The sequence below is a fragment of the Arachis duranensis genome, chromosome 4 (genome assembly GCF_000817695.3).
Source record: "Arachis duranensis cultivar V14167 chromosome 4, aradu.V14167.gnm2.J7QH, whole genome shotgun sequence".
Classification (NCBI taxonomy): Eukaryota; Viridiplantae; Streptophyta; class Magnoliopsida; order Fabales; family Fabaceae; genus Arachis; species Arachis duranensis.
This window is the reverse complement of record NC_029775.3, coordinates 101,679,112-101,696,924: the sequence shown is the minus strand read 5'-3', so window position 1 is coordinate 101,696,924 and position 17,813 is coordinate 101,679,112. Positions and strand designations below refer to the sequence as shown.

Here is a 17,813-nt window from a genome sequence, read left to right as displayed (position 1 = left end):
AATGCTACTTCTCACGTTTGTTTGCTTGTTTATTTATTTATTTTTTTGCATTATATTCTATATAAATTTGTTAAAAAAATATTATCAAAAATAGAAATAACATTATCATCTATTCATAAATAATTGAATTAGGCGGAACTAGATAAAATATTAGCGGGGGACAAAAATATTTATACAATAAAATAAGAATAAAATAAAATTTTAAGAAAAGACTAAACTAAAATTTACATATAATTTACATGTAAAAAATTTAAATTAGGAGGCCATTGCCCCCTTCTCTATAATGTAGTTTCGCCCTTAATAATAGTGTTTTTTTTTAATTTCAAACAATTCAAATTAGATTAGTCAAATTTTTATTACGTAACGGATTCCGCTAGGGAGACAATGGACTATTTGTACAATGTGTACAATTCTTTCGGATCTAGCGCTTTAATACCATGTCATGATACCACTCATCCCAAAAGCTTCAGCTGATGAAAAAATGTAACATTAATAATTATATCTCTAATACTCCATAAACCTCCATTGTACACATTGTATAAATATTTCATTAGCTCCTCATACTTTTTCTACATTATTATATTGATACATTGTTTATGGCTAAGTTGGAGACTTTACTAACAAAATCAAACTCATGCAACAAACAAACCAATCCCAATGAAGCTAAGAACACTGTGACAGGACCAAGCATCCACAGCATCAAAGGAACACTAACACAAAAAAATCTACTCCCAATTAGAGCGAATGTGAACCCTCTTTCTAGAATTGTTTGTGTGTAATTCCAAGACAAAAATTCTCCATGAGTGTTCATAAGAAAATTTGCATCAATTAAGAACCCTATGGCCATTGAGCTGAATAAGAAGCTAAGAACAAGGCATAGTGATGCTGAGCCATATTTTAGTGTTATGATATTGTCTGATTTTGAACCAAAGAATTTGCTGGTGAAGACTGAGTGCCTTGCACTATAGGCATTGTTGCTTAGAGCTGCCAAAGCCATGTTTATTAGAATGGTTATGGAAGCTATGAATATGGCTTCCATCAGAGTGTTTCTCATGCTTTGCACTGTTAGCATGTTCTTCTTATCATCACCCTGTACCAATTAATAACATCACAATTATTATCCCAATCTAATAATCAAAATTTTATTATTATTAGGAATTCAACTCAACTAACTATGTTTATTTCTTCTAACAAGAAATTTATTTATCTCTATTATTCAAATTTAAAGGTATTAAATGTAAAGACACAAGTAATTTCTCTAAAAATAACTAATGATCAAGTAATTAGTTCTTTTGTTCACTTAAACAAATGTTAAAAATTCAAATTTCATCTTATTCATGTGCAGCTATTCATTAGCTCGTGACAAATTCTAAATTGAACTAAGATTCGCAACAAATTAGTCCTTAACTTGTTGGATTGGAGGTTATCGTGAATAAAAAAATTTATCCAAAAAACTTCATTAAAAAAAAAAAGAATTTCTCCAAAATTTTATTCGGACATTTAGTCCTTAAAAAATGTCAACAAGTAGTTTTGAAGTAGACATGAATTAAGTCATTTAATTCAATGTTTATTTGACCAATTAATTTAGTTTTAAACATTGATGGTTATTTTATATTAGGAAAAACCAAATTAATGCGAGAAAAATTTGTGATCAACTAAAATGATGTTCATTCTATATCTACTAATTAAAATCCAAATTAAATTAAGTATGGATTCATTTCTATATATATCTCTAACCAAATATACTCTACACATACATCCAATAATAATAATTATTGACTCACAAATTAATAATAATACCTGGTTTAAGTTGAGACCCCAAGAAGTCCTCCTCAGCTTATTGAGTCCAAAAGTTGTACGAGAAGGTTTGTTCTTGATGCTATGGCAGAGATAGGCATGGTACCCTATTGTTATGAAGAGGCTCAAAGGAACCAATATGGTGTCCAAATAAACACCTATTCTCATCATCTTTCACTCTCATGAACCATGAAATTCAAAATGCATTCTTATAATAATGGGGATTTAGTGGGAATATCAATATCCCAACAATGCACCACACTTCCGTAAATAATGCCATAAATGAAAAAGCATGATCAATATATATAATGGGAGTAAATATCATAATGTGTGATCATTGTTCTATTTAACTATTGTTAGTGCTATTTAAGTATTTATTGTTCATAATACTAGTGGAAATAGTAGTAATGGACACCAAACTTGACATGGAGGGTGAGTCACACTTTCTTTTATATATACGTAGTCAAGATATAAAATATTAGTATTAGAGTCTTATCCACTAACTAAGTCGGTTCGATCAATGAAAAATTTATGTCAGTAATAATTTTCTAATTTTTAAATAAGTATAAAAATGATTTTTAATTAATTAATATTAACTAAGTTTTTATTATAAAAATATTTTTGATTAACACTTATCATTTTTAAATATTTAGGATTCAAAAATTTAAAATAAAAATAAGTTTAAAAAAATAATTACCTAATTTTTTTATATTTTAAAGATCTCTAATTAGATTAAAGTATCTATACCACAATCAATTTATCATTCGTCACAAGTATATATGTCACACTTGATTGGTAACTGAATGGATGTATGATATATATTATATAATACAGCACAAAGTCTAATCTTCTTTTTTTTTTTGGTTTGTGCTGATTTGAATAAATAATTTAATTAAATTCTTTTGAAAAAAATTTAAAATATAAAAACGTATATTAAAAATATATTTTTTAAAATTATAAATTAATTTTAAAAATTATGCTAAATATTAATGTTATAACTTTTTATAATTTAAAAATAAAAAAAATATTTATAGACCATTAAAAGCTCATGGAATTAGCCATCTAATTAATAAATATTGCTCACTCCAGCAGTGGCTTCATTAATATAAAAGCAATTAATTAGAAGAAATGATAAGTGGAATTACGTGGAGGATCAGATGCGCCAACTGAAGAAGGGGAACAGATTATATAAGCAGGACAAAAAATGTTAACAAAATAAAATAAAAATCAATTTAAAATAGTTTAAAATTATTTTATTTTATATGCTTTAATTACTGTTAGAATAATTGAATAATATTACATTTAATAAATATATAATTTTAGATGCATAAAATTATAAAAAATAAATTAAATAAAATAATTTTAAATTATAGTCTCTCTATATTATCCAATCAGAATAAAGATTTTAATTTTTTGGTAATTTTTCATAACACTATATATGTATCCACTATCCTGCATCCACACGCACAGTCTATTATTAGTTAGGTCAAGACTTCGCACAGTCTATATATATATATATATATATGGTTCGGTTTGTTTTGCGAACAGTAATTAAATAAATAAAAATTAAGAAAAAAATGAAGAAATACAGTAATAACTAAATAAATAAAAATTTAGCTAATTTAAATTTTAAAGACCATAAAATTATAAATAAAAAATTATTAAAAATAAAAAATAAATCTAAGTTTTAATATATTTGTTTATAGGACAATTCACCTAAATAAATTGTTTCACCTTTAAAATTACGCAAATGCATTGTTTTCAAAACGAAGACATAAATGCATTGTTTCACATATCTATGTAGGTGGATGTTACAATACTCCCTTGATGTTTAGAGTTTTAAAATTCCATATATTTTTAACAAAAAAAACACTATTAAAATTTAAAATTTAATTTACTTTGCGTTGATTTAGATTAACATTTAATGCATACTGATGAAATCAATAAACAATTAATATTTTTTTTTGAAAAACTACAAACATATTAATTATAACTTATAAAATATATTTTTAATAAATGATAATTATAATTATTATAAAAAATTTAATATGCTCTATTAGTATATAAGTTATTTAATTAGTTAATAAAATCTAATTAATTAATATTTTGTATGTATTTTTGGGCTTCGGGCTATGTATATATGCACGTAATTATCGTCCGGCCAGCCTTAGCTTTGCAGACTGAGTTAGGAGCTTGTTATTTTGTATTCTTGTTCCTCTATTTCTACTTTCTATTTAGCTATGCTTACGAACCTTAGATTTCTTAGCACGCAAGTAATCTAATTTTCCTGAGCATTGCACTTTTTATTTTTGGGATTTTGCTTTATCCGTTTTTCCAAGGCTCCTCGTACCGTATCCTTTTCAATATAATTCTGTATATATTTTATTTTAGAGGTCGTAATATTATACCACCTCTGTTTTATGACTTAATCGTAAAGTTCTGTGTGGTAAGGTGTTACACTGTGCTTCTTCACATATCTATTATCTATCTAACTATTTGTATGCTAATGTCATAGTGATTAAAAAAATGATATTGATTCACAAATTCTTTAGACTAAGAGAAACACAAGTTTTCACATATATGCAAACATCTTATTTATTTAAGAACACAGCATCAGTTTCTGCAGAATTCTTACATTGTATATTACATGAATCACATGACTTTAAGAACACAACATCAATTTTGTTTTAGTGATAGGTTTATGTGAGTAATTAAAGTTAAAACTTGTTGATTAATTAGGGTAACGGTACAAGGTAAGTCATGTGAGTGTAAAGATTATGCATATGTAAATTGTTAGTTAAAATTAAAAAAAAAAGAATTAGTTTGTTCATTGGTGAGATATGATGACAGTGGGAGGTAATATAACTAATTTTCAAAGACAGTAATTATATGCTTTCATCTCATAACTAGATAACCACTGGAAACCTCTACTTTCTCTATCTCTCTCTTATTTTGATTTGCTTCCCTTCACAATTCACAATTCACAATCACATTCACATTCACAGACTCCCTTCTTCACCCTAAATATCAATTCATTCATTTTTTTCATGAATGAACTAATTAATTAGTTTTTCCTTTTCACCTTCAAAATCTCTTTGCTGTGGTGGTGGTTGACGCTCCTTCAGGAACCAAATGATTTGCTGATTCATCTCTTGCCTTGCTTGTAAGCTCTTGCATCAATGCCACTTTAAAGTTTGATTCTTTCCTTTAATGGGATGGGACCTTACTCCTTACACTTTATTTTAGCTCAAATTTAGGATAGATATATATTTATTTGTCCAAAAAAACTGCTATTTCAGCATCAAATATTATATATATATATCAATAGTGATATTATATTACACTATATTTTATGTGGTGTAGTTGCCAAACAGGTAATGGAAATACATTTTAATGTTATAGCTATATAGTGATACTTCCTATATTCTTGCCAATATTGCTGCTAGACTATGGACGCTTTGTCGACCTTATGAATAAAGTATTTTCTGAGACTTATTTTAACTGTGCCTTTTGTATCTTTCTGTTGATATTTTCCATCCTTTAAGCTGTAAATATTCTGAATCATTTACATCTAGGCTGTAAACAAGCACCGTCTGATATTTGTTAGCAGTGCTGGTAATAGTCGGCCAATATTGGGCACAGTCGGTGCTCCTGGTGGTACGTATTCAAGTATCATCAGTATTGGTGCTTATGTTTCTCCTGCTATGAATAGTGCTCATTCTGTTGTTGAATCTCCATCTGAGGGAATTAAATACACTTAGTATATTTAATTTGAAAATTTTCTAATTGAATGACTTCCTATTTTTTTTCTAATTAAACTAGTTTTTTTGGCTTTGTATCGTTGGATGATTGATGAAAATAATTTGTAGGTCTAGTCAAGGACCAACAACTGATGGAGACCTTGGTGTCGGTATAAATGTCGCTTTGATACAACTTTAGAATTTTCTTAGCATAGTAGTTTTGTAATGTTCAATATTTTTTGAGTAAATAATTTATAAATAAATATTTTTTTAGTTAACGTTTTGGAATTATGTACGAGTTTAATATTGTTTATTTAGTATTTTTTTTATGTTAATATCTCAAGTTTAATAAATATGATGTAAAGAAAATAGATTATAGTAAAAAATGGTATAATCTATCGTTGTTGGTAAGCTTTTTTTTTAGTTCGTGTATAAATTTGCGGTGAGTCAAAACTGTCGCAATTTTTTTAAAAAACCCACACAAATTTGCAGTGGTTTCAAAACTGCCGGAGACTTTTTTAAATCCACTAACCAAAATAGTAGCGGTTCTGTAACCGCCGCAAAATTTTCAACCTAATTTGCTGCAGTTGTGCCAGCGGTTCATCAAAACCGCTGCAAAATCAAATCTCCACCCCTAAACCGCAACATTTGTGGAACGATTGGCAGTGACGGATCCAGAAAATTTTGATAGTGGGGGCAAAATATATATATATATATAATAATTTTATAATAAAAATATTATGTGTACATAAAAATTAGTTATCAAATTATTTATTAATCATTATGTATTTATATATAAATATATGTATTGTTTAATTTATTTTTAATGTGTATTACACAGATAGTTATTTTCGATATCAATATAACTTGATTAGTTTTTATAATATCTAATTTCACAAATTAAAATACTAAAATAATCATTTATAAATAGGATAAAGTATATTTTTTGTCCTTAAAGTTTGATAAAGTTTCAAAAATATCCCTAAATTTTATTTTGTCCCAAAAAATTTTCGATTTGCATCAAATATACCCCTGACGGCTAATTTTTTCAAAAAATTTAAGATCGATTCAACAACAATTTCATAAAAACAACTCCTCAACACAAGTAAATCAAGCATAATTTTCATGCATTATTGTTATATTGGTCTTAAACTTTTTGAAAATTTAGCCTCCGAAGGTATATTTGATGCAAATTGAAAACTTTTTGGGCAAAATTGAAATAAAATAAAACTTAGAGGTATTTTTAAAACTTTTGCCAAATTTCCGGGACAAAAAATATACTTTATCCTTATAAATATCTGTCTTTTTATATAGGATAAATGCTACATATTTATATTTTTTTGTTAATCAAGTCCAATCAAATTTGTCTAAACAACAAAAATCAGTTATGACTAATATTATTTTAAATTTTATTGTTTAACTTGGTTAGACTTAATTTATAACAAGATTTGGATGTATAGTATTTCTTTTACATGTATATAAGTAAATGCTTATTTAAAAATTTACTTCTTATACAATAAAAAATAATACTCTTTTAAGTCGATTTTTAAAAAACATAAATTTCATTTAAATTAATAATTGATCATTCTAATGACATCTAATATGAAATTTTTAAATTGATTATGAAGTATCAAAAATTGAATAAAAAATTATTATAGGGTCAAATTTAATAATTTAGTGGGGGCAAATAAATATTATTATCATATACTACTAAAAAAAACTTCAAATTATAATGGGGCGGTTGCCCCCACAACTAAATACATAGATCCGTTCCTGATTCAAATGACATAATCTTTCTATATTCATTTAGAGGTTGCGGGTTTGACTACTTATCTCTGGCCAATAAGTTATAACTCAAATGAGATAGTATTTTCATACTCATCTAAAATATTACGAATTCAATTTTTTTTATTTTTAGTAAAAAAAAAAGGGATTGTTTCTGTGAAGAGACGGCGAAAAATAAGTTAAAATCTTCAAATGATTGATGCTTAATTTTAGGGGTGTGCATGGATCGGGTGAAACCAGGTTTGATGTGACTTAGACCCGACCCGAAATATGCACCGGGCCCATTTTTGAGACCCGAATCCGATCTTAGACCCGATGAAATCTATACCCTTTCGGGCCACAACTATACCGGGTGAAAATCGGGCCGTTAATAATATATTACCTTGATACCTTCTTGTAAGTTAGCATGTAAAAATATCCAAATTTCCAAGGCTCCAACCATTATTTGACATTGTAAAATTTACTTAGAAAAATATAACAAGAACCAACTCTTCTCTAAAATTAAAGCATAACCATAATCAATACTAATATTACCTAATAACACTAAATATTTAAATCAATACAAATAACACAATATTATGCATTAGTCTAAAGTCTTATGCATTTTAAATATAAAACATTAACTTATAGTCTTATATATAATGACTAATAACACAAAATATTAAGGTTTACAATACTTAAATTCCACATAATAATAGCCATCATCCATCACTAATAATACAAAATATTTATTGTGTATGGTGACCGGGCCACCAGACCGATTTTGGATGACCCGAGCTATGGCCCGGATTCGACCCGAAATAATGACCGGACCTATTTTTGAGACCCTTATCCGACTCTAAACCCGATGAAATCACACCAAATTAGCCTCTAAAATGTTCGAGACCGAACCGAATCTTCAGACTGGACCGAGCCATACTCCCCTTACTTAATTTGAAGTATATATTATGTAGGGGTAGAAAAGAAGTATAATGTGCACAAATAATAAAACAGCGTTTGCGGGATTTAGTGTGCATGGATGATGTTGTACTTTACTCACTAGCAGATTTTTGAATCATAAGAATAGAATTGATATTTTGATAATACCTCTCTTTTTTTTATAAATTTATGCAAATATATATATAAAATGTGACTTGGAGAAAGGATTTGTTGTTGAAAAAAGTGCAGATAGAAGAGAATCGCCGCTTGTTTGAAAAAAGCGCAGATGGAACTGCCGCTATTTGAAGGAAGTGCAGACGGAACTGTAAAAAAAATCCGGACGGAACTGTCACAAGAAAACACAGACGAAACGCAGACATAACTGTCACGAAAAAACGCAGACGGAACTGTCACGAGAGAACACAAATGAAACTACTAGAGAACGCAGACGAAACTGTCATGAGAGAACGCAGACGAAACTGCTACAAGAGAATGTAGACGAAACTGCCACGAGAGAACGCAAACGGAATTACCGAAAGAGAGCGAAAACTATATGATTTTTTCATAAGAATAGGTAAACAGCGGATGACAATGGTATTTGATCATTCGACTCGAAAAAAACACAAGACAGAGAAAATATACTAGTCTGTGAGGTGAAAAAGCATCAAAGGAGTGACAAAAGAAAAAGAAGAATAGCATAGAAAAAAAATGCAAAAACTACGTTGATTTCACCACAAAGAAAACAACCTATCATCTTCAAGGAGGATACCATGGCTCTGATGCCATATTAGAAACAAGAAATTAAACTGGATAAAGAATTTGTTATTGAGTATGTTCAAGTTGTCTGTTCAAGTTGTCTGGAATTATACAATATAAAAAGGTATTTATATGTACTAAGAGAATCGTAGTAATAAAGACGTAATCTCCTATAATAAATATTCAGATATGCTAAATAATACTAATTGATACTAATTGATCCTAATTATATTCTAACAGTGATCTATTCTATTATATAAAAATCGGATGTCTGCACTTAATGATAGAGCTGACGTGGCATGCTCTGGAGAGTGTTTCCCGATTTAATTATTTTAACTCATTCAATACAATTTATTACCATAACTTAATTATATCAGCTAATTGATTTGATTAGATATTTAAATATTAATATAATTTATTATAATATATATTACTTAATTAATTTTACTACATTAATTATAATTTGTTATATTAGTTAATTAATTTATTCATTTATAAAGTCTGAATAAAATAAATAATTTACTGTTTATTCTAATTGAATTCATTAAATTTAATTATACATTATATATGAATTAATAATAATTTATAAATCACTTTACATTATATATGTATTAACAAAATATTATATATGTCTTAATGTGTTAATTAAATATTATATACGCATAGAAAAATAAATACAAAGATGATTTATATAATATTAATAATATTATATTAGCACGGTAATTTTTTTTGTGTTGATATCATATAGTATTAATAATGATAATATTATTATATAGTATTATATAAATTTTCTAATATTAGTATAGAAAATTGGAAAATTATTCTTTATGGCAATCATTCTTAGTAGAATAGTGTGTCCTTTATATAATATTGATAATTGTTGCTTAATTTAAAGTAATTGTATGTAGGATGACCCGAGCTATGGCCCGGATTCGACCCGAAATAATGACCGGACCTATTTTTGAGACCCTTATCCGACTCTAAACCCGATGAAATCACACCAAATTAGCCTCTAAAATGTTCGAGACCGAACCGAATCTTCAGACTGGACCGAGCCATACTCCCCTTACTTAATTTGAAGTATATATTATGTAGGGGTAGAAAAGAAGTATAATGTGCACAAATAATAAAACAGCGTTTGCGGGATTTAGTGTGCATGGATGATGTTGTACTTTACTCACTAGCAGATTTTTGAATCATAAGAATAGAATTGATATTTTGATAATACCTCTCTTTTTTTTATAAATTTATGCAAATATATATATAAAATGTGACTTGGAGAAAGGATTTGTTGTTGAAAAAAGTGCAGATAGAAGAGAATCGCCGCTTGTTTGAAAAAAGCGCAGATGGAACTGCCGCTATTTGAAGGAAGTGCAGACGGAACTGTAAAAAAAATCCGGACGGAACTGTCACAAGAAAACACAGACGAAACGCAGACATAACTGTCACGAAAAAACGCAGACGGAACTGTCACGAGAGAACACAAATGAGTCACAAGAAAACACAGACGAAACGCAGACATAACTGTCACGAAAAAACGCAGACGGAACTGTCACGAGAGAACACAAATGAAACTACTAGAGAACGCAGACGAAACTGTCATGAGAGAACGCAGACGAAACTGCTACAAGAGAATGTAGACGAAACTGCCACGAGAGAACGCAAACGGAATTACCGAAAGAGAGCGAAAACTATATGATTTTTTCATAAGAATAGGTAAACAGCGGATGACAATGGTATTTGATCATTCGACTCGAAAAAAAACACAAGACAGAGAAAATATACTAGTCTGTGAGGTGAAAAAGCATCAAAGGAGTGACAAAAGAAAAAGAAGAATAGCATAGAAAAAAAATGCAAAAACTACGTTGATTTCACCACAAAGAAAACAACCTATCATCTTCAAGGAGGATACCATGGCTCTGATGCCATATTAGAAACAAGAAATTAAACTGGATAAAGAATTTGTTATTGAGTATGTTCAAGTTGTCTGTTCAAGTTGTCTGGAATTATACAATATAAAAAGGTATTTATATGTACTAAGAGAATCGTAGTAATAAAGACGTAATCTCCTATAATAAATATTCAGATATGCTAAATAATACTAATTGATACTAATTGATCCTAATTATATTCTAACAGTGATCTATTCTATTATATAAAAATCGGATGTCTGCACTTAATGATAGAGCTGACGTGGCATGCTCTGGAGAGTGTTTCCCGATTTAATTATTTTAACTCATTCAATACAATTTATTACCATAACTTAATTATATCAGCTAATTGATTTGATTAGATATTTAAATATTAATATAATTTATTATAATATATATTACTTAATTAATTTTACTACATTAATTATAATTTGTTATATTAGTTAATTAATTTATTCATTTATAAAGTCTGAAATAAAAAAATAGATTTATTGTTCTTTTCATAACCGTTTGTACGTTTTTTTAGTTATCTTGGTAACTGTGCGTGTTATTAAATGAGGAATAATTTTACTATTTTACCCCCAGTGACTATATATAAGCATAATCACTTTCTCTTTCCTCTTTTTGCTTCATTTTCTGTACTCTACTTTGTCTTCTCTTAATCTTTCGTCCTTTTTATTTTGATTCTATTTCTGTTCAACCTTCTTCCCAGATTTCTCAATCTTGGAGTTTGATAGACATTTGGGGATTGTGACCTATTACAGCTACTTCTTCTTTTATCAAGGTTGGTTTTTCTTGTTTGGTTGATGTTTTTTATGTTGTTGTGAGAGACCGTTTTTCTGCAAATGTGGGCTCTTACTAATTGCTTGCAAAGAAAAAGTTCTTTCTTTTCTTATCCTTGCTTATTTCCTTGGTTATTATGAATCTTCTCACTGTTGAGAATTTGTAGAATTTGATGGAAAGTTTTTGTAAAATTTTGAAAGAATCTGAATTTGTGAATTTGTTTGTGACTTTGTTTATTGAATATTTGGGCTTTTATCTTACTTCTAAATGGTGTCATTTTCGGTTTGAGTAATAGTTCCATTTCATATTCTTAGTAAAACGTGATGAATGTCCTATTCTTAAAGATGGTTTGACCTCTTTTGTGTGTCATGTTGTTGTAGTGACTACTTTTTTTTTGTTTTGTAGGTATAATCCTTTATGTATCGTTCTGTAATTTTCAGCATTTCTATCAAAGTCCCATCTGACTTAGATTGGTTAGATGTTATTGTTCTCTCTTCTGTCTTCGATGTTCATAATGAGTATATAGAGACTTTTCGTAGGCAACATAGGCTTTGTAGGGGAAGGAAAGACGAGGAAAAGTACGAGATAATGGTCCCTGACCCTGAGGATAGAATTTGCTTTTCTCGACTTGACAAGTCGGAGCACCATTTTGTTTTCATGTATGAATGCCTTTTCACCAGGTTGGGAGTGAGTCTTCCCTTTTATGACTTTGAGTTAGAAATCCTTTGTATCTATAGAGTTTCCCTTTCTCAATTTCACTCTAACTCTTGGAATTTCATGAAAGTTTATCATCTTGTTAGTTGGGGGTTCAATCTTCTGTTGTCCTCCAAGATTTTTTTTTTGACCTTTTTCAACTTACGAAACCATTTAGTTCTAAAAAGTAACACTAGATTTATTTCTGGGCTATCCAGGGGAGGAAAGTGCTATCTATTTTTGACGATTCATTTCATGACTTTAAGAATTATTTCTTCAAGGTCAGATCAGTAGAGGGTGCCTGACCTTTTTTTTAGAACAAGAGGGATGAACCCGAATTTAGCTTGTACTGGGAGGAGGTCCTCAATATTGTTAAATATAATCTTGAGGACTTAGATGAAGTGGAGGAATGTGTACTGGCCTTTTTCTATGTGTATTGGTTCCGAGCTCCTAATCTTGTCACCAAGAAATTTTTGATAAGAAAGCCAAGCTATGTTTGTACTGAACTAGGTAGTTAACTTTTTTTTTGGTTTAATATTATGCTATTTTTGTCCGAGTTATATAACTTGATCTTTTTTGCTTGTTTTTATCCTTTGTAGCAAAGATGACCAGTGGTTCAAACGCGCTGCAGAGGGTTCGGCAGGTTAAGAAGAATGCTATTGCCTGAGCTATACAATTGAAGGAAGATGGTAAATCGGGTGATACTTCTTCTCCTTCGAAGTCAAACACAAGATCTTCTCAGTCGGGTAAAATCATTCTTGATACTCCCCCTCCTCCTCCTCTATCTTTTACAGAGTCAACTCCTCAGACCATTCCTCATGTACCACCTTTTACTGAGTCGGGTGCCAAGAAATGCAAGGCCCCTTCGTTCGACTCTGGTAGTGCTTATGACCAAGGGTTCAACGCCTTAGCCTTCTGTGAAGAGCGCATCCTTCCTTATAGCTTCATAAGTATGAATGATGTCTCCATAAAAAAGTATTTACAAGCTCTGAGCTGAGGTCGTATTTGGACAACTAGGGTGTGCTCAGCTTTGCTCAAAGAACTCGAAGAGGCTCCTATCGGTGCTACCTAGCGGGAGTTGGCCAATCTTTGAGACGAGGTGGCTTCTTTGTGGGAGGCTAAGAAGGAGTTCTCTTGGTCGATGTTTCAAAGCTTCGGGAGAAGGTGAAACAGTCCAAAGCAGCTTGTATCATGGTGGAGGGTTTGAAGAAGAAGGCTAAAGAGAGTTACACTCGTGTATTTGTGGAGAAATTGGACCTGAATGAGGAGTCTGCTAAGTTGAACAGGATGTCTGCCGAGGCCCCTTGATCTACCAGAGTTCTATAGAGATTTGTATTGGTATGTATCATTCTGATCACAACAGGGTCATCATGTCCAGGTAATACCCCTTGGGCGTCTTCTTTTGTGAAGGTGATGATAGGGAGGTTGGACGTCTCAGCATCCTCACCGACCTGGTAGACTTCTTTTAAGTGTCTCTTACGGAAGGATTTTGTTATTCCTTCTCCTGCGAATCCTCCAGCAATCATATGGATGTGCCTCTCAGAAATTCGTGGTAGTTCGTCCTGGTGAGCCCCGTCTTCTTCATCTCTTTTCCTTTTACCATGATCCTCCGTTCTGTTTGCTAGATACCTACCTAATTGATCTTCCCTAGCCATTTTATCAATCACATTTTTAAGTTATAGCAATCATTGGTGGAATCTCTGTAGATTTTGTGGTATTCACAGTATTCGAACCGACTTCCTCCTTTTTTATTTTTGTTCAGCCTGGGGGTGTAATCTTCTCTGTGTGGCAAATATCCCCATAGACATCATCAAGGGACACTCGTAACGAGGTGTAGTTGTGATATCTTCGAGTTTTGTATAAGTTGTATCCTTCTTTTTTATTTGATTTCTTCTCTTTGTCTCGAGTTGGATATTGATTGTGTTATCTCAGAGAAGGGTCTCTCAACTCAGCAGAATGCACTTTTCGGCTCGCTCTTGTACCTTGTATAAAGAGGTCGGGTGCCTCCTTGATATGGATTGGAAAAACGGTCCTTCACTAAGGCCGTTGACTAATCCCATGATGACTACTTCGGTAGGTAGGTTCTAAATCTCCAAACATGCTTTGTTGAATTTTTTCATATAAACCTGTAGAGATTTTCTGACTTCTTGTTTCACTCCTAAGAGACTTGGTGCATGCTTGACCTTATCCTTTTGGATAAAAAATTGGGTAAGGAATCTTCTTGCCAAATCGTCGAAGCACCTGACCGATCTAGGTGATAAACTATCAAACCATTTCATGGCCGCTTAGTTAACGTAGTCGGGAAGGCTTTGCAATGGGTTGCATCTGATGCGTCTGCCAAGTAGATGCGGTTTTTAAAATTTCTCAAATGATGCCTTGGATCGGTGGTTCTATCATAAAGATCCATGTCCGGCTCTTAAAGTTTTTAGGAACTTTAGCTCGTATGATTTCTTCTATGAATGGATCTTCGCTTGTCAGAGATGTTTCTTCTCGGTCAATTCGGGTTCTCCTACCCTTAAAGTTGGACTCTAGTTTCAAGAGCTTTACTTCTAGTTCCCTTTGTCGTCGAACTTTCCTTCTCAAGACTCTTTCATATTTTTACTATCGCTCTAGCTCCTGCTTGAGTTGTTCCAGCCAACCTCAATGCCCATGGACAAGTCCCGTGATCTCTGTGGAATCTCTTGACTCGGATGTTTCAGATCAGTGTATTTTCGAGTTGTTCCTGTGTCCTTTTGGGTTTGATGTGTGGGTAGATTTGGTCGTACCTCACCCCCTATCGGCTTGGTGAGGTATGGCTAACGCTTGTTCGTCATTGTGTTGTTCTTCCTCTCAGGCTTCTGAATCGAAAGCTGTGTGTCTATCTTTTGGGATGTCGTCTGCCATCGCATGGTCTTGATTTCCAGATCTCTGGCAACGGCATTAATGTTTCAAGGGTTATCTGAAATAGATGGATTGGGCCTAAACGTGAGGTTCAAAAGCCTTCTAGTGAAAGGTTCGACGTCTTCACCTATAGGGATGAAGCCTTCCAAATTTCTCGTGAGGAGGTGGGGGATGGTACCTATAAGATTGCGTTTGTTATACTAGCTAGTTTAAGGTCAATCCTCGCATGCTACTCATTTTTCCATTTTGAACACGTCAATTATTAAGTTATGCAAGTAAAAAATGTCTAAAAAATAAGATGTCTACATATATACCTGATGAATACTCCAATCGTAGAAAAAAAATGTTTCTAATGAAAATAATTTTTAAAAAAAAATTAGAGCGCTAAATATAATTATTTTTAATCTTAATTGTCATCGAATAATCTTGAAATATAACTCTAATTATATGCACACTTGCACACCATTAATTACTTCATACTTTGTATCTTATGTTACATTATTATATTGATACATTGTTTATGGCTAAGTTGGAGACTTTACTAACAAAATCAAACTCATGCAACAAACAAACCAATCCCAATGAAGCTAAGAACACTGTGACAGGACCAAGCATCCACAGCATCAAAGGAACACTAACACAAAAAAATCTACTCCCAATTAGAGCGAATGTGAACCCTCTTTCTAGAATTGTTTGTGTGTAATTCCAAGACAAAAATTCTCCATGAGTGTTCATAAGAAAATTTGCATCAATTAAGAACCCTATGGCCATTGAGCTGAATAAGAAGCTAAGAACAAGGCATAGTGATGCTGAGCCATATTTTAGTGTTATGATATTGTCTGATTTTGAACCAAAGAATTTGCTGGTGAAGACTGAGTGCCTTGCACTATAGGCATTGTTGCTTAGAGCTGCCAAAGCCATGTTTATTAGAATGGTTATGGAAGCTATGAATATGGCTTCCATTAGAGTGTTTCTCATGCTTTGTACTGTTAGCATGTTCTTCTTATCATCACCCTGTACCAATTAAAAACATCACAATTATTATCCCAATCTAATAATCAAAATTTTATTATTATTAGGAATTCAACTCAAGTAACTATGTTTGTTTCTTCTAACAAGAAATTTATTTATCTCTATTATTCAAATTTAAAGGTATTAAATGTAAACACACAAGTAATTTCTCTAAAAATAACTAATGATCAAGTAGTTAGTTCTCTTATTCACTTGAACAAATGTTAAAAGTTCGAATTTCATCTTATTCATGTACAGTTATTCATTAACTCGTGACAAATTCTAAATTGAACTAAGATTCACAACAAATTAATCCTTAACTTAATGGATTGGAGATTATCGTAAATAAAAAAAATTTATCCATAAAATTTTACTAAAAAAACCTTTTCCAAAATTTTATTAAACATTTAGTCCTTAAAAAATATCAACGACTAGTTTTGAAGTAGACATGAATTAAGTCATTTAATTCAATGTTTATTTGACCAATTAATTTAGTTTTAAACATTGATGGTTATTTTATATTAGGAAAAACCAAATTAATGCGAGAAAAATTTGTGATCAACTAAAATGATGTTCATTCTATATCTACTAATTAAAATCCAAATTAAATTAAGTATGGATTCATTTCTATATATATCTCTAACCAAATATACTCTACACATACATCCAATAATAATAATTATTGACTCACAAATTAATAATAATACCTGGTTTAAGTTGAGACCCCAAGAAGTCCTCCTCAGCTTATTGAGTCCAAAAGTTGTACGAGAAGGTTTGTTCTTGATGCTATGGCAGAGATAGGCATGGTACCCTATTGTTATGAAGAGGCTCAAAGGAACCAATATGGTGTCCAAATAAACACCTATTCTCATCATCTTTCACTCTCATGAACCATGAAATTGAAAATGCATTCTTATATTAATGGGGTATGGGGATTTAGTGGGAATATCCCAACAATGCACCACATTTCCGTAAATAATGCCATAAATGAAAAGCATGATCAATATATATAAATGGGAGTAAATATCGTAATGTGATCATTGTTCTATTTAACTATTGTTAGTGCTATTTAAGTATTTATTGTTCATAATACTAGTGGAAATAGTAGTAATGGACACCAAACTTGACATGGAGGGTGAGTCACACTTTTTTTTATATGTAGTCAAGATATAAAATATTAGTATTCCAGTCTTATCCACTAATTAAGTCGGCTCGATTAATGGAAACTTTATGTCAGTAATAATTTTCTAATTTTTTATTATAAAAATATTTTTTATTAACGCTTATTCTAGTTAACTATTTAGATTTAAAATAAAAATAAGGGATAAGTATTGTTTTGGTCCCTCACGTCGAAGGTCAAAATCGAATTCGTCCCTGATGTATATTTTGATTTAAAATGATCCTTAAAGTCGTATTTGAATTTAAAATCGTCCTTTCTAATAAATTTTTTAATTTATTCCTAAACTATTCCTATAATAAAAAATTTATAAAATTTAAAAAAAAATAAAAGAAAACGTAT

At 30.8% G+C, this 17,813-nt stretch overlaps 2 protein-coding genes across 2 annotated transcripts; both read right to left on the bottom strand.

Moving 5' to 3' along the window:
• Positions 1 to 474: 474 nt before the first annotated feature.
• On the bottom strand, positions 475 to 2,074 carry LOC107485273 (uncharacterized). The gene is made up of 2 exons (XM_016105784.3): positions 1,801 to 2,074; positions 475 to 1,090 (listed from the first exon to the last, which is right to left on the bottom strand). Exons 1-2 carry the CDS (start codon positions 1,966 to 1,968, stop codon positions 578 to 580), a joined length of 681 nt encoding a protein of 226 aa, XP_015961270.1. The 5' UTR covers positions 1,969 to 2,074; the 3' UTR covers positions 475 to 577.
• A 13,678-nt stretch (positions 2,075 to 15,752) lies between these two features.
• On the bottom strand, positions 15,753 to 17,238 carry LOC107485274 (uncharacterized). Its single transcript, XM_016105785.3, has 2 exons — positions 17,002 to 17,238; positions 15,753 to 16,297 (listed from the first exon to the last, which is right to left on the bottom strand). Exons 1-2 carry the CDS (start codon positions 17,167 to 17,169, stop codon positions 15,785 to 15,787), a joined length of 681 nt encoding a protein of 226 aa, XP_015961271.1. The 5' UTR covers positions 17,170 to 17,238; the 3' UTR covers positions 15,753 to 15,784.
• Between the last annotated feature and the right edge of the window lie 575 nt (positions 17,239 to 17,813).

Coding starts and splice junctions, on each gene's coding strand:
- LOC107485273 (XM_016105784.3), bottom strand. CDS start 1,968: ATGATGAGAATAGGTGTTTATTTGGACACCATATTGGTTCCTTTGAGC. Junction 1,091..1,800: donor GGGGTCTCAACTTAAACCAG/GTATTATTATTA, acceptor TAATTGGTACAG/GGTGATGATAAGAAGAACAT.
- LOC107485274 (XM_016105785.3), bottom strand. CDS start 17,169: ATGATGAGAATAGGTGTTTATTTGGACACCATATTGGTTCCTTTGAGC. Junction 16,298..17,001: donor GGGGTCTCAACTTAAACCAG/GTATTATTATTA, acceptor TAATTGGTACAG/GGTGATGATAAGAAGAACAT.